The 23,828-nt window shown below is 43.3% G+C and overlaps 1 protein-coding gene across 4 annotated transcripts in view; it reads left to right on the top strand.

Moving 5' to 3' along the window:
• The first annotated feature begins 204 nt into the window (after window positions 1–204).
• Window positions 205–23,828, top strand: part of TMEM263 (transmembrane protein 263) — a 32,420-nt gene continuing 8,796 nt past the window's right edge. The window contains exons 1-4 of one of the 4 annotated variants that reach the window (XM_084651322.1): window positions 262–350; window positions 7,461–7,510; window positions 8,484–8,591; window positions 17,122–17,191. In XM_084651322.1, the coding sequence (XP_084507448.1) occupies window positions 17,128–17,191 (64 nt within the window). In that variant the 5' untranslated portion in view covers window positions 262–350; window positions 7,461–7,510; window positions 8,484–8,591; window positions 17,122–17,127. Of the gene's footprint in view, window positions 351–7,460; window positions 7,511–8,483; window positions 8,592–16,195; window positions 16,219–17,121; window positions 17,192–23,828 lie in introns of those variants that run through there. The other 3 variants (XM_084651325.1, XM_084651324.1, XM_084651323.1) reach the window with 3 other exon arrangements.

Below are 23,828 nucleotides of genomic sequence, written 5' to 3' on the forward strand. Positions count from 1 at the left end.
CAGAGTTTGGCTGATCTCCCCCTTCCCCCTTCCGCGGGACCTTTTCCCCAGCAGGGCCATGTGAGGCGGGGCCAGGGCCCATCGCCCTGCCCGGCCAGTCAGCAGCTGACGGACGAGGGCCGGACCCCTGCCCGGCCCCGGGCGACGCACGGCGGCAGGCGGGGAGCCGGCGCCTGCGCGCCCCTCCGGGGGCCGGGGGCCGGGGGCCGGGCTAGGGCGGGGTCTGCGGGGCGGGCCGCGTCGGGCGCCACGTCGGCAGCAGCCGCAGAGCAGCGGCGCCGGAGAGTTAAGTGTACGCCAGGCAGGGAGCGGGCTGCAGCCGGCGGGCGCCTTCCCCTTCCCCGCGGCGGGTGAGTAGCGCGGGGCCACAGCAGCCTGGCCGCTCGGCGGGCGCCGGCTCCCCGGGGAGCCGCGGGGCAGCGCTGGCGGCGGAGGCGGCTCTCGGGCTGGATTCCCAGGAGCCCGGGGGGCTGTGTCGCGACAGTGGCGGGGGGATGTCTCTGGCTGGACCCTGCCGGGTGGGAGGGAGCCTGCCGGGGGCAGAGCCGCGCGTCCGGAGCCGCCCCGGCGCGGGGTGGGAGAGGGCACAAAGGAAAGACCTGTCCGGGTCCCCCCCCGGGTAATCTTCCCCCTGGGCTCCTCTTGCTCGGTCTCTCTATTGCTGGGGCCTCGTTGTGCCGCCCTTCAGGGGTGACTCTGCTGCCCTCCGTGATGCAGAAGGGAAGCGGGGTGTGTGATGTGTCTGGCTGTAGTTCACGCACATCGCTCCTTAACACCCCCTTCCCCCCCCCCCCCCCCCCGGGAAGTTACCATCAGCAGCTTTGGGGGCGTTAGCTGCAGGTGACACATCTCTTCCCCTCCCCCCCCCCCCCCCCCCCAAAAAAAAAAAAAAAAAAGCGGGGCTTGGCCAAGTGTAACTGAGAGCAGAATTCGGCCTTCTGTGCACTCTGGCCGGGGAGGGAGGTGTTCATGTGCCTGGAGCCGGAGGTTGTGCACAACGTGGAAGAGCAGAAGGGGGTGGGGGCAAAGAAGGAGCCCGGGCAGCCTGTGGCAGCGGCTCCAGGTTAAATCACTGCTTCTCCTGCCACGTCATTCCCGCTGTCCAAGAAGTTCCCACTTTCTGGCTTCAGGGTCCCCACTGGAGGAACTGCAGTTAGGAAGGCAGTGGTTATCAGGTCACTCAAGTTTGTTTTCAGCTGACAGCAGCCTGCATTGGGCCAGAGGCACCCAGAGCTTACTCAAAATAGAGAGGAAATGATAAACTGTCTCCTCACAACTTATGTGGAAATTTGCTTACATGTTCTTTGTCCTAAAATCTGATTTAGGAGATTTCCAAATATAAAATGGAAGGGAAAAACACTAGGGGATGGAGCAGGATTTTGCTTCAAAACAATATTCCTTGGTTCGCCGGAGAGTCTGTTAAATTTTAATGTGTGAATGAATGCTGCAGTGGCGTTACCTGTGTTTGCAAGTCGAAAGAAATTGGACTGCATTACAGCCTTGGATTCCTCCTCTAGTTCTCAGTTAACTTCAGGATTCAGCTCAAAAGTGCCTGGGTTCCTAATTTCTCTATGGACTTTAGGCTAGCTCAAGGATCTGGCTTTATTCTCTTCCCTTTCAACTTGTCTGGTGCTGACCCTCGCTCCACTCTTCCACAGAATCTTGTTTATTGCAACAGTTGGTGTGAAAGTCTTCTCTGCAGCTATTACTCTTTTTCTTTCTCTCTCTGCTTCAGCTATTCTCTCACAATTTCACCTGAAAATCTTTTCTTCCTTGATCATTCCTCTTTGTTTGTTTTTTTGTCTGTTTGTGCTGTCCTTTATCAATTCAGAATTGTTTTGGGATACAGTAGTAATGTAAAATATGAAACACTTGTCATAGTTTTTATCAGTGTTCCCCATAATAAGTTGCATTGTCTCCTAAAAAGGCTGTTACAGCAAAATATATATGAATAAGGTATCACAAATTGTATGCAAATAGTTCATTACTTAAACTTGGTCACTATTGACTTAATGCAGCTACCTACTTGGTTTAGCCTGAAAATAAACTCATTATTTTATAACCACACCACTAGCTGTGGTGGTTGCACTAAGCTAATAGACAATCTCTGTGCAAATATTGTTGGGCAGGTCCCTGCACTTGTTCGTTAAAGCTCTCACTTACAGCCGTATGAATGAAGATATGGCAGCTTTTATATAGAAAACAATTGCAGAATGTGTCTAGCATTGCTGAGTTACTACAAGTTTATTTTTTTACCTTTAGCTTTAAACTGAAATACTTACTATTGAAGCACAGCTCACTGAATGGAAATTGGCCTGAAAGAAGCTATGTGTTTTCATAAATCTCCCCTTGAGTAAGGGATGGAAGTACAGTAGGATTTTGTAGGTGGACAGGTAATTTAAATGCACAAATTAACATTAGCTTATACACCAACTTCTAAGGCTACCCAGTAAACACTTGTTTACTTGACTGTCACAAGAACAAATTCATATTTAAAAAGCTAAAACCCTTTGTTGCCATCACGTCAAGGTTGCAGGTACTCAGAGTTCATATTGGTATAGCGGTAGAGCCTGGGAACCTAAGTCATCAACCTAAACTCCATTGTACTAAGTATCAGGGGTTAGCCATGTTAGTCTGTATCCACAAAAACAACAAGGGGTCTGGTGGCACCTAAAAGATAAGTGGGGTTTTTACCCACGAAAGCTTATGCTCAAATAAATCTGTTAGTCTTTTAGGTGCCACCGAACAGATTTATTTGAGCATAAGCTTTCATGGGTAAAAACCCTACTTATCTTTTAGGTGCTACTGGACTCCTTGTTGTTCCATTGTATTAGACACTGTACACATTCTAAACAAAAAGAAGGCCCCTGCCCCAAAGAGCCTACAATCTAAGAAGAAGACAAGAATAGACCAATTTTAATTTTTTTAGATATCATAGCAAAGAAAATTGAATGAGGAATTTGAAAAAGGACAAGGAACTCATCCCAGGCATAAGAGACAGCACTGGAAAAAGCACAAAGGTGCTCATATGGAAAGCTTAAAGTAGGCAATGAAGGCTGACTTCACTGGCAAAGTGGAGATGGGAGACAACATCTTGGTAATGCATGAGAGATGTTAGGTAGTGGGGGACAGGCCACTTCCCTTGCCATGAGTTTAATTTCCAAAATACACGTGTTGGAAAACAAGCAAATGTAGAGTGAAGGTCCACTTGCATAACCTTAGTTCTGTCCCATTTAATTCAGTACCTTGCTCCTCCCTAAACCTTTTTCTGCAGTGTGATTTCTGACTATCAGCAGCAAGTACTCTCCAGAGCAGTGATGCTGTCCAGAGCATATTGAGGGTCCATTGGAGTACATAAGTAAAGAGTTCTGACTTCAAATTGTTATGGGTGTAGAGAAAATTTCAAGTTCTGTTAGTGTTAAGTGTTGTAATGTTCCCAGTTCTTCTTGGCATTACTACAGGGACAGAGTTAAGGTTGGTATTGTGTGGGAGAAATGTTACCTTGACTCTGCACTTCAGACTTCTAACATGTTTTATTTTAATGTGGTAGATTGCTTGCTAACTGGGTTGGCTCCTGCAAACTTACTCAATGAGCCTGCTTTTAGTTGGTACTGTTCTTTCTTTGGTGGTGGTGTTCACTACTGGCATCTCTGCACTTCAGCATTGATCCAGGAATGGCTCATCTCCAGAACCAAAGAACATCCAATATTTTTCTTGCAATACTTCTGGAGCTTGAGCCTGTTGCTGGATACTAGATCACAGTCCAGGGATATAAGATTTTTTTTGTTTGATCACTCCTTCCTTTCTTCTTTCTGCACCAAAAAAAAGTTTAGAAAAAGATTTACAATTTAAAACTGCTCATATGGATGACTGTCTGTATCTCGGGTACATTTTGATCAACTGACCTCACATTTGCCCTGCAAACTGCACCCTGTCCCCAGAAATGCTATGTCAGTTCTCAGGCTGATCTCACTGTGTGTGCAGATTTTAGAGAGGCTTGAAAACTGGGTTTTAAATAGAAGTCCTGTTTCTCCATAATAATACTAACACTGGGCACACTGCTGGGTCCTTACTGCATTTCTGGCTGAGTGTATGATGGTGTTGATGCACTGTCTCTTGTTTCAGGAACCCAACAAACTTCAGACCAGTCACCTAAATTAACTGAAATAGATTTTCTTGAGGGGGCAGCAAAAATAAGACATGCTCCTCTCCTGGAAAGTAGCATGACCCACAGTGTGTCTGGGTGGATGCTGAACTAATAAGAACAGATTTAAAATTTTTTATTAAAGCTAATGTTAAAAAATTATATATTACATAGGTTGAGAAAAGAGTGTACATCTGGGTATAGTGCTTAGATTATCCACAAATACAAAGTTTGTTTTTAAAAGTCATATGATACATAGAGTACATAATCAGCAATAACACAAATTTAGGTGAATAGATTTAACAATACAGTTTAGATTTTAGAATCCAAATACTCGGGTACATCACGAATGGAAAAGTTACACAGAGATTTGGTTGTGGAAAGCAAAATATAGCAATGAGTGGAGATTGTCCCTCAGTAATTGAGAATTAGGTAGGTTGTCCCTTTAGAAAATACAATCCATGAGGAAAGTATTTGTTACTTTCCTGTCTGCACTTCTCATCGGCACTCCAGCTCATCCCTCCTGGTATTGCCGATGTGCGGTGATGTGTTCTATGTAGATGTCCCTCAACCACCTGATGGTATCTGACACCATGAGTTGCCGCATCAGCCGAGCGTAGTGTTGACCGATTCCACGTTCTCTCAGCACTTGCTCATTATTGGGGTACGATGCTCCCATGGCTCCGATGATTAGTAAATGTGTCTGAATCTGGTAATCCTTAGCTCTCAAGGTATCAGCCAGAGGGGCATATTTCTCTACTTTTTGAGCTCTGGCATCATGGAAGGCCGAGGTCCTGTTCTCAAAGGGCACTGTGACGCCTATCATAATGATCTTCTTCCAGTCCTCGTTGGTGATGACGATGTCCTGTCGCAGTTGGCTGTTGGTTTCGGGGATGGCGGAGTTTACGGCAACCTTCCCCATGGACCCCGGGATGACTTTGGCCAGGTGATCTTGGATGGCATTGTGTCACAGCTGCTAGGCTCTGGAATGGGGCTTGCAGCTGCACAGGACATGGGGTAGCGTCTCGTTGGCATAGCCACACTTCCTGCATCACTTGTCCTGATTGCTGTGGCGGACGGCTTTGTTCAGTGGGATGTAGCTGAGCTGGGCCCTGTGGATGAACCTCCAGTCGGCAAATCAGGTGAAGCTGCCCCCTGGGAGCAAGTGGTTGCTGGTGTCCCACTTGCACATCACCTCGAACACCTTGCCCTGGTCCGGCTTCCGTTTCAGATTTTCCACATATTGGCAGCAGATGGCATCCTTCAGCGTCCTCTCCAGCATGGTTCTCGCTCTTGGAGTGATGATAGTATGATCTATATTCTTCACCTGTGGCACCAGGACTTCCAGCTCCTGGTGTTCCTCGCACAACGTCCAGTGGCAGCCGATATGCTTCTCCAATCGTGGGCACAAGTCTAGAGTGAAGCAAAGTCTCCCCCCTCTCTTCCAAATTCGCCTTCCAGCGAGCCGCTCAGGTAGGTGGCGACATCTTGGTTGGAGGGGGGTTCTGGTGGTTCGTTTCTTGACTGCATCCTACATAGCACTTTCCGTGATTTTCCTCACCGTGGCGTCCGGGCATGTCAGAAGGCGGAAGGCATGAGTGATCACTGCAACATCACACAGATCACCCATTCGAGGAACATTGGCGCTGCTTTGCCTGTGTGAGATGTACACCAGTTCATTGCTGGCCTTCTGGGGAAGAAACATCCACTTCTTAAGAAACATCCACACGTGGCTGTCTGGTGGTGGTGTCTGCCTTGTTAAGAGATACCTTCACCACGGCAGATCCCCTCAAGATGAATGAAATACGGGGGATCAGGAAGATGTTCAAGGTATTGATTGTCTGCCATGGTGCCAGTTTGGAGGAGTCGATCCTGGCTGCATCTCATAGGATCTCTGCGATGGTGTCCTCCGGTGTCTGCTGGACGCGGAAACCCGTGGGCGTGCCAAGGAAGATTTAGCACGTTTAACCATAACACTTAGCACTAAGGTTTAAAGTAGGAAATTAGTAGTCAGGGGTAATCAACATGGGAACAGTACCCTGATGAGAAGCTTAGTGGGAGTGCTTTCCTTCCAGTCTCCCTTCTTACCCACACTTATGCTGTAGTAGAAAGTGCTAGGATTCTTTCTAAGGTGCAGTTCCTTGCATCTTGTTTTGGGGGCTGCATCTTTTGTATCAGTCTATGGCTAGTAGGTATCTGATACATTTTTGAAGTCTTCTGTGTTTGCTGGAAAGGAGGAGGAACTCTTTTCCTCATGACCTCGGTCTCCAAGCTTCCTGAACACTGGTGGGCAATCAGCAGCCCGTAGGCTACACGTGGCCCGTCAGGGCAAGCCGCTGGTGGGGCACCAGACCATTTGTTTACATTTGCATGGCTGCCCGCAGCTTCCAGTGGCTGTGGTTCGCTGTTCCCAGCCAGTGGGAGCTTTGGGAAGTGGTGGCCAGGTTTGTGCCACTTCCTGCAGCTCCCATTGGCCGTGGTTTGCCATTCCTGGCCAATGGGAGCTGCAGGCAGCCGTGCAAATGTAAACAAATGGTCTGGTGGCCTGCCAGTGGTTTGCCCTGATGGGGCCGCAAGGTGCCCACTATTGCTCCTGACTGTTTAGGAGCGTATAGGGGGATTGTAGTTCTCCACCCCTTCCTGAACCTGACATGGTAACTGGTTGGTTTGGAGCACTTTTCCCAGGTAAATAGTTCCAGTGCCTTTGAAGCTGCTTCTCATAATCTTTCCAAGCAGCAGTAGCAAAATAAAATTGACCTGCTTCTTGTAAGTTTCACTCCTTCCCACAGGGTTCTGCCTAGTAGTATTGAAACAAACCAGTTATGTAGATTTCACGCTGCTGCTTGGGACACCTAGCTGTGGAAACACTGAGCAGGGTTTTGTCTGCGAACTCGGAAAGATAGTGCTGCATTAGTTCATGTTTGGAAGGTAATCTGAACTGTAACAACTAGAAACCGAACTCTTCTAAATGAAAGCTAAAATTCTGCACAAATTGCTGGTTTAAGACATCCCCCTCCCCCCAGCTTGTTAAGGAAAGTTTCCATCTTGACACCTAGTTCCCAAGCCTTTCACATGACACTATGTGGAGTAGGTGGACATTATTCCCATTGCCCAAGACTACAGAGGTTAGAGGTGAAATAAAACTTGTGAAATGTTGGCTCTCTCCTTTAGTACTTAAGTGTCCTTATTGTGTTGTTTTGGGGGAGAGGGTGTATAGTGAGAGGCTCACAAATGCATGTCAGAATGACACAAGTAAGCAAATCACTTTGGAAACACTGCCCTGTAAGATGTAATTAAAAATGTTACTTTCTCCTAGGTTTATATAGAATATCATTGTGGAAACTGCTGAATGAAGTAATATATTTGGTAAGTGATAACCTTTGTTTTATTCAGTGAAATAACTGTATTAATGCACAGGAAGGTTACACAACTAATCTGAGCATTTTCTAACACTTTCTGTTTTTGTTCATGTACTTGCAGCAGGGTTAATTTTATCATTTTGTACATCCTGAGTAAAGTCTTGTATTTGGCACCTGTAGTAACTCCTGTGCATAAGGTTGCCTACCCATGTTCATTTTCTGTTCTAAAGAACTTTTTATTTTTTTTTCAATAACTCTGTAAAACTTTCATCTTTTGGGCTGAAACTTCCATATCTTTTGTCTGCTGAGAGTGAGGGGTTTTGAAAGATTAGTCAAAGCCTTTTCGGCCACTTTTTTGAGTATGGAGCATGATAAATACTTCTGCCAGTATGTTAAAGAGGAGAAACTACAATTCCTGTTTTGAATGGCTCTAGTACCTCAAAGGTTTAGGCAGAAACAGAGACCATACGTTGGAGATGTGCCTCTTGGTCAAACCAAAATGGATTTTCACTAAGTTAAGCGTTTAAAAACTGGACTTGATGTGTGTACTGGGTTTTAACATAGAGTAAGCTTTTAAACTAATGATCTTTCTGTTTTATTAGCATTTTGCACATTGCATGTGCAGGTGTATATGGACACTCACAGAACATATTCAATGAGGCAGTGCTTCATAGAAACAGTGTCTCATTCTGTATGATCTAGTAATGTGAATTAAATGAGGTTGGGTCTTCAAGGGCCCTTCCCTTATTGAGAGTGTATCTTGTGTATTCTAAGAACTTGTTTCACATGATGAAATTTCCATCCAAAAACTACATTCAAAGTATGGTAAGGTTGCAAAGTTACACTGAAAAATCAGGCAGTACCAAAATTCGGGTTCCTCATATGTCTTTAACTTTGCTACTTGTGCGTACGCTTTATGATGCACCTCTTAATTACATTAACTCATACGGTCTTATGTTTCTGTCTCACTTAATATACAGGTTGGATGGTGCAGGGGGAATGAGGCAAAAATTCACAGAACTCTTTATTTTTGGCTACATTCTGTCTGCAATTATCCACATAAAACTGGATTTATACTGTAATTGAGGGTACGTTTTTAACATTTTTCTGTGGACATATTACACTCTGTGTAATAAATGAGGCCAGGTTTCAAAGCTCTTTAAATGCACGGGTTGGATAGCATACAGTGAATGAGACAGATCCATTCATTGAACAGTGAGGATAAAAATAAATATTCAACAGCTGCCTCACTCACTGTATTTTGTCCATCCTGAACAGTCTGATGCGAGAGTCCTGTACGAGATCAGCAACTTCTAGCAAGCAGTGTCCTTTAAGACCCAGATGGGCCCACCTTGTCCCTCCAACCACCCTCCAGTTTCTTTCACTAACATAGGAATCCTTAATTTGAGACATGGGGTTCCATATGGGCCATCCTCTCCATGAACCACTGTTTACCGTGGTAATTAACTCTTCCCCCCCCACCCCCCCCTTGAGAATTGCCCATATGGATTCCCTACTCTTGGTTAATCAAAAGTGTTAACTCATCTACATTGCAGATATTCAGCATTGATACAGGAATTCTAATTTACATAGTTCCTATCTTTTCTGAAACATGCAACCGTTTCCATATTATACATTTCTGCACTTGGTTCTCTTTTTATGTCTTCAAAGGAAAAAAAAACAAACTATAACCTCTAGCTGTGGCATCTTAAAGCTGTGTAGTTATCTGCTCTGAAGATACCTACATAATATATAGTTGCATGGCTTTTTTGCATAACTTCATAGTTCTGCAACTTAAAACAGCAGTTTATTTTGTACTTAAGCAAAACCCCACTTTTTGATTGCTTACTACATAATTTACTGTTTTCATCCTACAGTATTTATTCATATCTACCCATCTTTTGAAGTAGCCATGTACAAACGTTTGAATTTTTTTCAGAAAGAAATTATTTCCTGACCCAACAGCTCAAAAATAGCTGAATGGATTTTCTACACATTTACCAAAAAATTAGTCTGTTAGGAAAATTTCAGTCCAATAATATGTTTAGCAAAATTTCAGCCCACCAAAGACAACTTTTTGGAAAAATGGATAGGAAAATGGAGACTTTCAATATGTAACTTGCTACTTTAATTATGAATGTTAAGTCATATATCAGGATAGATAAAATTTAATTTTAATTTAAACCAGATTTTTATTTATATGTTGCTAATGTGTTACTTCCAGTTTTAGTCTTGATTGTTAAATTGGATTTGTAGATTCCAAAGCCAGAAGGGTCCACTGTGATCTAATCTGACTTCCTGTATTACACAAGCCATAGAACGTCTCCAAAATAATTCCTAGAGAATAGTAGAAAAACATCCAGTCTTAATTTATAAATTGCTAGTGATGGAGAGTCCACCACAACCCTTCCTGGGGTTAATTACCCTCACTGTTAAAAAACATACCCCTTATTTCCAGTCTGAATTTGTTTAACTTCAGTTTCCAGCCATTGGATCGTGTTAGACCTTTCTCTGCTAGAATGAAGATTCCATTTTGTCAAGTAGTTGTTCCCCATGTAGATACTTAGACTGCAATCAACTCACCCCTTAAACTTCTCTTTATTAAACTAAATAGATTCAGGGAGCTCAGTCTATTACTACAAGGCATGTTTTCTAATCCTTTAGTTATTCTTGTGGCTCTTCTTTGAACCCTCTCCAATTTATCAGCATCCTTCTTGAACTGTGGTCACCAGAACTGGACACAGTATTCCAGCAACAGTTGGACCAGTGGTAAACACAGAAGTAAAATAACCTCTCTATTCCGTCTCAGCATTCCTCTTTTGTGTGCATTCAAAGATCACATTAACCCTTTTAGCCAATGTGTTGCACTGGGAACTCGCGTTCAGCTGATTATCCACCATGACCCCCAAATCTTCCCAGGATAGAGTTCCCCATCCTGTAAATATGGCCTACATTCTTTATTCCTAGATGTATACATTTACACGTATCAAAACGCATATTGCTTGCTTGCGCCGAGCTTACTAAGCAATCCAGATTGCTCTGTATCCGTGACCTGTCCTTTCATTTCCCCCATTTTTTGTGTCATCTGCAAATTTGTATCCGTGATTGTTTTCTTCCAAGTCATTGATAAAAACGTTATAGCATAGGGCCAATAACTGATCCCTGCGGGACCCCACTGGCAACACACTCACTCACTCAATGATGATTTCCTCTTTACAGTTACATTTTGAGATCTATAACAGCTTTTAATCCATTTAATCCATGTTAATTTTATCTTTTTAGGTTTTTAATCAAATGTGGTTTGGTACCAAGTCAAATGCCTTACAGGAGTCTAGGTGTATTATCTCAACACTTACATTTATCAACCAAACTTGTAGTCTCATCAAAAAAAGATAGTAACATCAAGTTAGTTTGACAGGATCTGTTTTCCATAAACTCATGTTGATTGGTGTTAATTATATTACCCTCCTTTAATTAAAGTTCTGCATCAGCCACTCCATTATCATGCACAGGATTGATGTCAGACTGACAAGCCTATAATTACTTGGGTCATCCAGTTTAACCTTTTTGAGTACTGGCACAACATTAGCTTTCTTCCAGTCTTCTGGAACTTCCCAGTGTTCTCAGATTTATTGAAAATCAGCATTAATGGTCCAGCAAGCTTCTTTGCCAGGCCTTTCAAAATTTTCGAATGCAGATTATCTGGACCTGCTGACTTAAATGTCTAGCTTTAGTAGTGGCTGTTTAACATCCTCCTGAGATACTAGTGGAATGGAAAGTGTTATCATCATATGACTACATCCTTGTTTTTTCCCAAAATACAGAACAGAAATATTTATTGAACATGTGTGCCATTGCTGCATTATTATTGATAACTCCATTTCCTTCTAGTAATGGATCAATACCATTGTTAGGATTCTTTTTGTTCTTAATATACTTAACTCCTTAACTTAGGCCATAGATTTTTTTTTTCCCCCTTGTGTCCCTTTGCTTCCTGAGTGAATTTTCTGCAATTCCTAGCTGCAGATTTATACTCATTACTATCAACTCCCCCCCCCCCCTTTTTTTTTCTAATAGTTACCTTCACTTGCCCTCTAAACCATGTTGGGTTTTTAACCAGTACTTCCTTGATTTTTTTTTTGGTTGTTTTTTGTTTTGGGGCATCTAGTAAAGTGTTCTTAAATAATTTGCAAGTAGCATTTACATTTCTCTGATTAATTTCTTCCTTCCAGCTGATTTGGGGCATAATTTTCAGCTTTGAGAAATTGGCTCTTTTAAAGGCATGGGTGTGCATTGTTCTAACAATAAGGATGTGAATGAGACCCTGGACTTGTTTCTTACAGTAGAGTTGAAGTCTTTAAATCACGATTTGAGGACTTCAGTAACTCAGCCAGAGATTAGGGGGTCTATTACAGGAGTGAGTGGGGAGGTTTTGTGGCCTATAATGTGCAGGAGGTCAGACTAGATGATCGTGATGGTACCTTCTGCCTTTTAAGTCTGTGAGTCTGAGTTAAGCTTTTAAGTGTGAAACTTCTTAGTAGATGAGGAAAAAAAATATGTAAAATCCCAAATCCTACAAACAATTAGGGAGCGAAAGAACGAAGTATAAAACATCCTTCTGTGCCTATCTATAATGTGTAGGGAAAAATGTTGCGTGATCATGGGGGACTTAAATTTGAATGATACGTGCTGGAGGCATCATTCAGCCAGTACGGAAACCGCCTCAGAATTTAAAAATACAGATGACCATTTCCTAATTCAAAAAGTGTTGTATCCAATATGGGGCAATTCTATGTTAGACCTTGTGTTGACAGATAAAAAGGAACTGAACGCAGAACTGAAAATTAATAGCCGCTTAGGTACCAATGACTTGATCACATTTATAATGTCCAAACAGACTAAAGTCCAGGGTCTCATTCACATTCTTGTTGTGAGAGCAACACAAAGTCAGACACAAAATTGATAAGCATGTAGCCTGTTCTATAGTTGCGACCAACACCATCTTCTGTTGCGCTGAAATTCCTCAGATCAAGAAAGTTGAAAAAGCTCAACCAGGCTATACTCCATCAGGGTTTGCAGTTTGAAATCAATGGGACTTTGGTTTTGAAGTCGTTTAGGAGCTCTTGAAAAATCGCTTCCATAGGAGTGTAATTTTAAGGTCCTATTTTTGAGGATTTTGGACTGATTGAAGAAAACAAAACTTAACTATGTTAATATATTGAAAGTTTAAACAACTTTTCGTTGTTAGAACCACTTAGTCAATTTTATTTTGAAGCAACAAAGACTTTATGCCAATAAGTTCTTTAATAAATGTTTAGCATGAGGCTGCAAGCTCTTATGCATATGTTTAAAATTAAGCGCATGAGTAATACCACTGAAGTCAATTGGTACATAATTTTATTCATAGGAATAACCCTACTTAAGTATTTTCAGGGTGAGGGCTTTAATTTTCCTTTTGGCTTTTGCCTGTAATTGTGTCTTAACTTTACTAGTAGTGGCATTTAAAAAATAAAAACCCACCAGCATTTCATATTGTACTTCATCCTGAATTTTAATCTCAAATTGAAATGGCACAAATCTTCAAATTAGTTTTGTGAAGTCTCAATCTGATTTAAATCCGTTCTTAAAAATCAAGTGATTGTTATGACTTTAAATAATCATTCCATCTTGCTGCATATGTGCATAGAATAATCCATTTACCTACCTCAAAAATAGTCACTTCTGAAGTGGAACACAACCGCTGTTTTATAGAACATTGCAATATTATTTAATTTAGGTATCACAACTAAATAAAACACAACCTTCAGTGTAGTAGTTTTAAACGTTTATTGTATTCACTTTAAAATGCAAATCTTGCTTTCTAGTACACTTTCTTCAGGAATATGAACGCCTTTTTTTTTTCCCCCTTTTGTTTGTCATCTACGCATCATGGTGAGTGTCCTTTATTAATGTATAAAATAGCTTTTTTTAAAAAGTACTTTCCATTACAATGGGCTCAGATCAAATACATTTGGCATAGTTTGTCACAGAAGTTTCACAGACCTGTATTGCTGGAGGTTGAATATTTCAGGGGAGGGATCCCTTTGAATCTGGCTAATCGGCCTCATTGATGAGCCCCTAATATCTTAAGAGAGTTGGTTCTCTAGTTAACTGGACAACTTCTGAGTGGAAAAGAGCTTTTATAGTTACGGTGTAGGGTTTTTGTTTTTTTTGCGGGGGTGGGGGGTGTCTCCTTTGCATGAAAGGTCCATTCCAGAGGTCTGCCAGTCAGAATTGTTGGGTTATTTGTCACCTTCCCTAGTACTGATACAGTAGGTGTTGGTTATTCGACAAACTTGTTTAAACACAACCCATGATACTACTAAAATCCAATACGTGCCTTAAAGTACTGGTATAGTAGATCAGCAGTTCCGAAGCTTTGAAACCTAGCATATCATGTGTAAAAACTCAAAAGTACTCACCATAGCACCTTTTGTAACTATAATCAGTACAATTCTAACAGATTCTGATAAACCAACCTGAGAACTAGAGAACCATGATACTAGCTGTAGTATTTAGATGTCGGCAAGCTATTTCTATGATGACATTAAACTGATAAAGGAGATGGCTGAATGTAAACGAGATTAAAATAAGTACAATATTACAACATGAATTAGAAACTGACAAATGGAGATAAGTTTTAATGTTTTAACTGTTTAAACCATCAAGTTGTGGATGACATCTGAGGAACAGTGCAGAGTTCAGTGTTTAATGTTTTCACTTATTGTAGACCCCAATAATCTAAAGGGAGATGTAGACTAGTAAATAAGAATTGCCATACCAAATCATACCAGTGGTCCTTCTATTCCAGTATCCTGTGTGTCAGTATCAGATGCTTCAAGAGAATTGGCAAGAAATCTTGAAGTAGACAATTAGGGAATAATCTGTTCCCAGGGGAAGCTTCTTCCAATCCACTAATGGGCAAGGATAGTCTTAAACTCTCATACTTCATCGTTTATATCCCACTAAAACAATATTGTTTTACCGCTGTCTAATGTAGCACTAGATACTCATTATCCATAGAAATATCTGACTTAAAAAAAAATCCTATTTGGCTCTTTGCTTCAAAGATTCCTAGCGGCAGGATGTTCCACAGGTTAACTGTGCTCCCCCCCCCCCCCACAAGGTTTTTCCTTGTCAGTTTCAGATTTGCTGCTATTCTGTTTCACTGAACATACTTTCCTTCTTTTATTATATGAAGGACAATAAAAGCATCTTTTTACCTTTTCTATACCTCTTATTTTATATACTGCTATCCTTTCTTTTATGCTTCATCTTTAGACTAGGAATTTCTAGTCTGAAATTCATCTCCCAACTTTCTGCCTGTTCACCTACCTTTGTCAGGTCCATCTGAAGTTCTTAGTTATCTTCTAGTTCCAACTAACCTAAACTTTGTATAGCTGTTCACTTAGTTACCTCTTTGTCGTACTTCTCCCCACCCCATCTGTCTATTTTGTCGAACTTTGTTTCCTGTCTGTCATGTATCGTTTGAGCTCTTTGGGACAGGCATGATTGTCTTTTTTCATGTTTGTACCCATGCCTGGCACAATGGTACTCTGATCCTTTTTTGGGGCTGATAGGTGCTATCATAATGCAACAAATTATCTGTGAAACTTATTACCTCACTGGTCACCACCTTTTTCTGTTCATTAGTACATATATTTAAACAGGTAGTCCTGGCATTAAGCCTTGTGGCCCCCTGCTACTAATCTTTTTGCCATGTTCAAAACTGTCCATTTATTCCTATTCTCCGTTTTGTCTCCTTAGCCAGTTTCTAATACCTGGCAGTAAGGTTAAAAAGCAACCATGTGACTCTGTAATTTCTTCACCAGTCTCTTGTGAGGATCTTTTACAGAAGTTCTTGAAAGGCCAAACAGTTTCAGCTGGTTCTCCTTTAGACACTATTTAGTTGATGCGTTCAAAGGATTCTGATAGCTTAGAAAGGCATTATTTTTATAGAAGGTAAGCTGATTGGTCTATCATATGTTCATCTGGTTGGTCTCTAATTCTGATTTTAATTATCACTTCAATCAGTTTGCCAAGTACTGAAAGATTTACTAGTCAGTAGTTCTCAATATCTGCCATAGCATCTATTTTTTTTTTAAAGCTATTTTTCAGTTCTCTCAGGGTAACTGCTCCTAAAGATTGCAATTTGTTACAGCACCTTCATTAGCAATTCGTAGTTCGTTCAGAACTCTTGGATGTCTAACATCTGGGCCTATTGACTTCTCTTAGTTTCTGTGTATTGTAACACCTTCTCTGTGAATGTTTGTCTCTTATATTACCTCATCTTTGTTACCTGACAAAAGTAGGTCTGAGGTATCTGTCTTGTCAACATAGTCTGTAGTGAAGAGTCATGCAAAGAAATAACTTTGCTTTTCTACAGCGTCCTTATGAGCTTCAGTTGCTTCCTATGGGCGTAGCATCTCACAAACTGCAGTCCTCTGATCTATATACTTCAGCTATTGCACTACAAGTTCCTTTTAGCCCTCCTAATTGCAGTTTTACATTTCATCTGCTATAGCTTATGCTCATTTCTATTGTCTTCCAGGTTTGGATTTCCACTTTCTGAAGGATATCTGTTTAGCTCAAATATCCCTTGATCCGTGCCATTTAGCCAACCATAGTTACGGCTTATTTTTTTTCTTGCCTTCCTAGTTCCTTTTCTCTTTAAAGGTATGTGTGTATTCTGAGAGGTATGCTTTAGTAGCCTCCATGACAAGTCTAAGGACTCTGATTTTACTTTCCAGTTTAGAGTCTTTCTTGACTAGATAGTGCACTTTCTGAAATTCAATACTCATTATTGGTATGATGTTTGAGAGTATCTAACTTATTTATATTGTGGTTGCTATTAGGGGGCTCAACTGTGGTTGCTACTTGAATAAAATCCTTACTTAAGACTGAGATGGACCTCTCAGTGTGCGCTAGAACTAGCTGGTCCGAAAAGCAATTGTTTAAGGCATAGAGAAGCAACTTGATGGGTCTTTGTGCAGATGCTTAAAATAGCCCATTATTACTGTTGCTGCCTCTCTTAATCAGGAATCCAGTATAGAACCTACTGGTGTATTTTTATGACTTGGAATTTTTACCCATTCAAATTCTGCTGTATGTTCCCTATCACTTAAATTGTCTCTCTAAGTTCTAAAGAATCTCTTGGATATAGTATGCTCTCCTGCACCTCTACCATTTAATTTGTTCTTCTGTAATTTATAGCCAGGTATTGCAGTATCCCATTGGCTTCTTCACGCCCACCCCTTTTCTCCAGCAAGTCTAAGGCAATCCCTCCAAGGCAGGGTTGAGACATGCTAGTGAGGCAAGGAGGCTTGCACTGTGTCGTCTGACCCTGTTCTATGCTTAAAGACTCCATTTTCTAGGACTCTTCACCAGTATTGAAATTGCGGAGATGAATCTGAACCCGCAGCCATCGATAAAAATAGTAATGAATATGCTGTTTGCTTATTATCTCATACAGAAAAGAGGGTCCTTTTGAGGGAACTTTTATGTGCATGTATTTAAATTTTAAAATTGTTTCAGATTTTGCCAGAAATGATATACAGTAGATGTGAATTTCTTTTTTAGGCAATAATGAATCAAACTGACAAAAATCAAGAGGAAGTTCCTTCATACCTTAATGACGAACCACCAGAAGGTAGATACAAAGTTTCTGTTATCTTTTTATTTGATGGTAAGAAAATGAGCTGAAGAGCAGTGCATTTCTGAAAAGAATGACTGTGAGAATAATTTATCCCTGCACGCAAGGATTAAGCTAAGTACTCTAATTTGTTTTAATGACATTCTTTTATTGCTGCTAGCCCTGAAGAACTAACACATTTAAGATTGAGTGAGTTGACTTCTATTCTGTCTGCACAACAACAGAATTGTTTACTAAGTAAAATTTATTGCCCAGTGCAAACCCATTGAAGGCAGGGAGGTTGCACAAGTATTAAAAGGCATAGTTTTAAGACTGAGTTTGCATTATTGTAACTGAGAGCACAATTTGCCAGTTGAACCTTTATTACTAGTGTTAATGTGTGAGATGGAAAGAGCTCAGTTTGACTTTCAGATCCTAGGCTGTATTTGAAGGGCTGGCAGCTTAAAGAAAAAGATCTTGTTAAAATATGTCTGATTCAGGAATCATTGAGACAAACATTGAAGCTGATGACCAGTTTTGGAATCTGATGATATAAAAGCATCTTATTCAATATCTGTTGACTTTAACCAAAATCAAATCTGTTCACTTATTCTGATGAGCTTTTTCTTCTGTTAGTGCTGCAGAGGAGAAATATGGCTGTAGGCGAGTGAGCTGGATTTTTTTCTTGGTTGCACATCAGCAGAATTATTAACTGAGTTCTGTTTGTAGAATTGTCTGGCATGTAATCTCCTAAAACCAAACACTTCTTGAGCAGCCAGGTTGTCTCTGTTGTGCTGGGTTGTTTTCCTCACAATCCGAGCATACTTGCTCTGGAGATCACTGGGTGGCAAACACTGAACCCAGAATCCCATGTTCTTTAGTCACGCTTCAAAATATAATAGTACTTGAAAGCTATATTTGTGTGCAGGCTTTTTCTAGGTTGTAGAAAAAGCTAAGGCTGTAAGAAAACTGAGTGGCATTGCGGCCTGGTGCAGGAGGTTTCAATGCCACTTACATTTGGCTCACCCACCCCTTTATCATGAGGCAGATGAGGAAGATAGGGCTGGCTCTGCTTGCTGGCTTGGTTTTGTGCTAAATGCCACTGCTGGCACTTGGCCCTGCTGGCACTAGCCTCGCATTTTGCCTACGTGCAGTTCTGCCGCTGCTAGATGGTGCAAGCTGGGCCCACCAAGCAGCAGTGGTCCTTTGTGACCTTAAGGACTTTGCCTTTTATGGCTGCCCAGTCTCGCCAAGGGATGAGCTTGGGGAGGTCCCAACAAGTGAGACCAGGTAGGAGCTGGGGCTTTTGCCTGCTCAGGGCTGGGATAGGGGAGCTCCAGTGGTGCCAGTCCCCACCCCACAGGACCTCCAAGGCTCTCTGGGGATGGCTCTGGGGTACAGGTGTTTGTCGTCCGTCCGTCCCCCACACCTAACCTGGGGATTGGAGGAATGGGGGGCAGGGTATCCAGCCCCTTTTAGAGGGTAAAGACCCTGCTGCCAACTCAACATCTAGGCAGTTACAGAACAATAGTTCAGGTCCTGCACACACCTCAAACTGCAACTTTAACAAACTGGCCACAACTTTTGGACCAAAAAATCACAACTTTCTTACAGCATTAGTTACGCATTTAAAATGAAATAAGTTTTTGTTTGCTATTTAGTAGTGCCTCCTAACTATAGAAAGAAGGGGGTCCAGTGGGTTAATATTGTCCTATTGGTAACAGTAGTGAGGGGTAATCGGTACAAAATGCAGGGCTGGCAGGGGAAGAAAAGCAAATTGATTCCCTAGCACAGTGGTTCTCAACCTCTTCCATACTGCAAACCCATGTTACAGCAGCAAAGTCTTGAGACTTCCTTCCTAGCTATAAGGAAAAGGAAGGTGGGTAGGATGTTCTGAGACCTGTTTACAATCCCCACTGTCAAGCCTTTGCACTAGCACAGAGGTGAGCAAACCACGGCCTGCAGGACCCTCTTCCCCGGCCCCTGAGCTCCTGGCCTGGGAGGCTTGCCCCTGGCCCCGCCCCTGCTGTCTCCCCTCCCCCTCAGCCTCAGCACACAATGCTCTGGGCAGCGCAGTTGCAGAGCTGCAGTCTGACCCGGTGCTCTGGGCGGGGTGGCCGTAGCACCATCAGCCCCCGGTACTCCAGGCAGTGCGGTAAGGGGGCCGGGGTGTTGGATAGAGGGCAGGGGAGTTGGGGGTGGTGGTCAGGGGGTAGGGGTGTGGATAGGGGTGGGGAATGGGGGCAGGGGTCCCGGGCGGGCAGTCAGGAAGGGGGGGGGGTTGGATGGGGCAGGGGGGCAAGTCAGGAATGAGAAGGGGGATTGGATGGGGTGGCAGAGGGCAGTCATGGGTGGGAGGTCCAAGGGTGGTCAGGGGACAGGGAGCAGGGGTAGGAGTCCCCGGGGGGGCTGTCATGGGACGGGGGGTTGGATGGGGCAGGAGTCCTGGGGGAGCCGGCGGGGGCTGGATAGGAGGTGGGAGCTGGGCCACGCCTGGCTGTTTGGGGAGACACAGCCTCCCCTAACCGGCCCTCCATACGCTTTTGGAAACCCGATGTGGCCCTCAAGCCAAAAAGTTTGCCCGCCCCTGCTGTAGCATGTTGTACCCAAATTTTAGTTTTTAAAGAGGTACAGTAGAACCTCCGTTACGAACACCTCGGGAATGGAGGTGTTACAAATCATTATGGTGGTTCTTTCAAAAGTTTACAACTGAACATTAATTTAATATAGCTTTGAAACTTTACTATGCAGAAGAAAAATGCTGCTTTTAGCCATTTTAATTTAAATGAAACAAGCACAGAAACGGTTTCCTTACCTTGTCAAATCTTTTTTTAAATTTTCCCTGTATTTTTTTTTAGTAGTTTGTTTAATACAGGACTGTACTTGAATTTTTTGGTCCTCTTCTCCCTCTCCCTCCTCCTCCCCCCCAGTCAGTTGACCAGTCAGTTTGTAACTCTGGTGTTTGTAACTCCTGAGGTTCTACTGTACTGTTGTTTTTAAGTCCATAGAGAACGGGTTGTATTTAAATGTCCTGCTCAAATTGTGTACATGGGATAGCTCAAGTTAACTTTCGGTCTTTGTGGAAGAAAAATAAGACAGCTGTGCTTTTCTCAGCTTCCTACATTCATTATCTTGAGCAAGTCAGACAGATTCCCAATTTAACAATGGTATTTTGATCTTTCTCCAAAAATTCTTGAATTACTTAAGGTAAACTCATCTCTTCATCCCTTTTGTCATAAACTAATGTCTCAATCTGGCAACACTCTATTTTGTGGACATCAACTGAGTAGAGAGATGGGAGGGGGAGAGAGAGAGAGAGAGAGGAAGAAATTAAAGCACTGCCAAAACTGGATAAGAGTGAAGGGGAAAGAGTAGAAGATGAACTGACGGAACAGAGAGAGAAGGGGATAAAAACACCATGGAGGAGATACTGCTCATTTGTTAACAAAAAGATGGCTGAGGAGGAGGATTGCAGAGAGGAATGCTATTCTCTCCCCCCGTTTGCGCCGCCCCCCCCCCCCGAAACGGAGTATGGAGGGTAAAGATGTTCAGACTGAACGTAAGGAAGAGAATAAACACTTGCGGGGGGTTTTCCCCTGTGTAACCTTGTATTTGGGTTGACAGAACTGGTCAGAGGGGAGATAATGTATGAAATGGTAAATAAAAATCTTGCAGGTATTTTAGGGATTTTTTTAAAAAAAGTCTAACTTGAAAAAATGCCAATTTGAACTAGCTATAAACACCCCAATTAGTTGAGTAAAAATATTTATTACAAATTGTTTCCCAATCAAATTAATTCAGTCTTAATCATGAAGGCATGATATTACTTACTCTCTCTGTTATGAAAGTGAAATCCATTGGATTCAGTGGACTTTCGTTTTATGATGTCAGAGTTTCATTTTTGTATCTTAAATCTTAGTGGGCTATGTTCTGGTGTTATTCTGTGAGTGTTACCATTGGCTTCAGTAGGACTGTCTGCGAGGAAAGGAATTTCTTAACCTGTGCATGGGTGTCAGAATTGGACCCTAAACTAGTGCTCACATGGCTGATGTTAATTGGAGTGGGGGGAGGAAATGGAATAGAACTTCTAAGCAGGGCAAAAGTTCTGAGGATGACCTTTCGGTTTCCAGTGCAGACTTCATAGTTTATGTACTTACTTATGCAGCTTCTGTAATTAAATGTTTAAGTTGTCCTGAAGAAATTTTCTGGCCTTACATGTCATATGGGGCCTTCATATCTGATGCAATTCTAAAAATTTATCACTTTAAAGAGATGGCTAAACATGGATGCCTGCCAGTTTCAGTCTTGGCATGAAGATCAGTTCTCTAAGAATTTCTTGGCAGGCTTCTCTTTTGAGGAAAGGCTTAGTTCTAAGGTCACTTGACCAAGCGTCTTTTGTAAAGCGATGGCATAAAGGGCTTCCAAATTCTACAAACGTGACACCTGGCTAGTCCCAGGAGGTTCAACAACAAAAAACGGTTACTCACCTTCTCGCAACTGTTGTTCTTCGAGAAGTGGTGTTCATGTCCATTCCAATCAGGTGCGTGCACATGCGCAATAGCCAGAAGATTTTTCCCCTAGCAGCATCCGTGGGGTCAGCCTGGGTGCCCCCTGGAGTTGCGCCTTCATAGTGCCCAATAAAGGGCCCTGCCGACCAGCCACTCCCTCAGTTCCTTCTTGCCAGCTACTCCGACGGAGGGGTAGGAGGTTGGGTATTGGAATGGACCTGAACAACACATCTTGAAGTACAACAGTTATGAGAAGGTGAGTAACTGTTTTTTCTTCAAGTGCTTGTTCATGTCAATTCCAGTCAGGTGGCTCTCAAGCCCAAGTTCAGGAGGCGGGGTCAGAGTTATCCACTGACTGGAGCACTGCTCTACCAAAGGCTGCATCTTCTCTGGCATACTGAGTAATCGCATAGTGCGTGGTGAAAGTGTGAATGGAAGGCCACGTTGCCGTTCTGCAGATTTCCTGAGTGGGAACCTGAGCCAGGAACGTTGTTGTTGAAGCCCGCACCCTGGTGGAATGCGCAGTGATTGGAGGTGCAGGAACTCCCGCCAGGTTGTAGCACTTACAAATGCTGGATGTGCTCCATGATGAAATGCATTGTGACGACACAGGCAGACCTTTCATTCTGCCCGCCACCCCCACGAATAACTGGACCGATTTTCTGAACGGCTTCATTCTCTCAATGTAGAAGGCTAGTGCCCTATGGACATCCAGTGACTGAAGTCTCTGTTCCCTGCCACTAGAATGCGGCTTAGGGTAGAATACCAGGCGAAAGATGTCGTAGTTGATGTGAAACTGTGATACAACCCTTGGTAGGAAAGCAGGATGAGGTCTGAGCTGAACCTTGTCCTTATAGAACACAGTGTAGGGCCTCTGATGTGAGGGCCTGAAGTTCAGACGCTTCTCCTGGCCGAGGTTATCACTACCAGGAATGCGACCTTGTAAAAGGGGTAGAGCAGGGAGCACAACGCCAAGGGTTCAAAGGGCGATCCCATGAGTCTAGAAAGGACCAGGTTGAGGTCCCAAGCTGGGACAGGCTGCTGGACATGAGGATATAGCCTGTCGAGTCCTTTTTGGAAACCGGTTGACCATCGGGTTAGTAAAGACAGAGCGGCCCTCCACGCCTAGGTGGAAGGCCGAGATGGCAGCCAAGTGAACCCTTACTGATGATATTGAAAGCCCTTGCTGCTTCAGATGGAGGAGGTAGTCCAGAATAAGCGGCACTGAGGCCAGTGTTGGGAACGAATGGTGCTGTGCTGACCAGATTGAAAATCTCTTCCACTTGGCAAAGTAGGTAGCTCTCGTACAGGGTTTCCTGCTGCCAAGGAGGACTTGTCTAACCTGATCTGAACAGGGACGCTCCACCGGGTTCAGCCATGGAGCTTCCATGCCATGAGGTGCAGAACCTGAGACTTGGATGTTGGAGATGACCATGATATTGTGTCAGAAGGTCTGGGGATAGCAGCAGGGCAACTGGAGCTTCTGCGGACATATCTAGGAGAGATGTGTATCAGCTCCAGCCTGGCCCCGCCAGCACTATCAATATGACCTGAGCTCATTCCCTCCAGATCTTGAGGAGTACCTTGTGAACAAGCGGTATGGGCAGAAAGGCAGGCATATAGGAGACAACTTCCCCATGGGAGGAGGAATGTGTCTGCTCTGGAGCCCAGGCTGTGATTTTGGAAGGAGCAGAACTGCTGGCACTTCCTGTTGCATTGCATGGTGAATAGGTCTATTTGGGGAAATCCCCACCTCTGGAAGATTGAATTCGTGACATCCGAGTGAAGGGACCACTCGTGGCTGTGAAAGGACCTGCTGAGGTGGTCCGCCAGCTTATTCTGTACCCCAGGGAAGTCCGACGCTGTAGGTGTGTTGAATGTTCTACATACGTCCCACAACATGAGGGCTTCCTGGCCCGGGGAGAGGAACCTGCATCCCCCTGTTTGTTGATATAGAACATTGCCCTTGTGTTGTCCATCATAACTGATACACATTGTCCCGTTAAGTATGCCCGGAAGGTCTGGCACGCCAGGCGCACCACTCTCAGCTCTCTGACGTTGATGTGGAGAGCCAGATCCGCCTGAGACCAGAGACCCTGAGTCCTGCAGTCTCCTAGATGTGCTCCCAAGTCTGATGTGTCCATCAT

This window comes from Lepidochelys olivacea (assembly GCF_965140295.1).
Source record: "Lepidochelys olivacea isolate rLepOli2 genome assembly, chromosome: 1".
In the NCBI taxonomy this organism is placed as follows: Eukaryota; Metazoa; Chordata; order Testudines; family Cheloniidae; genus Lepidochelys; species Lepidochelys olivacea.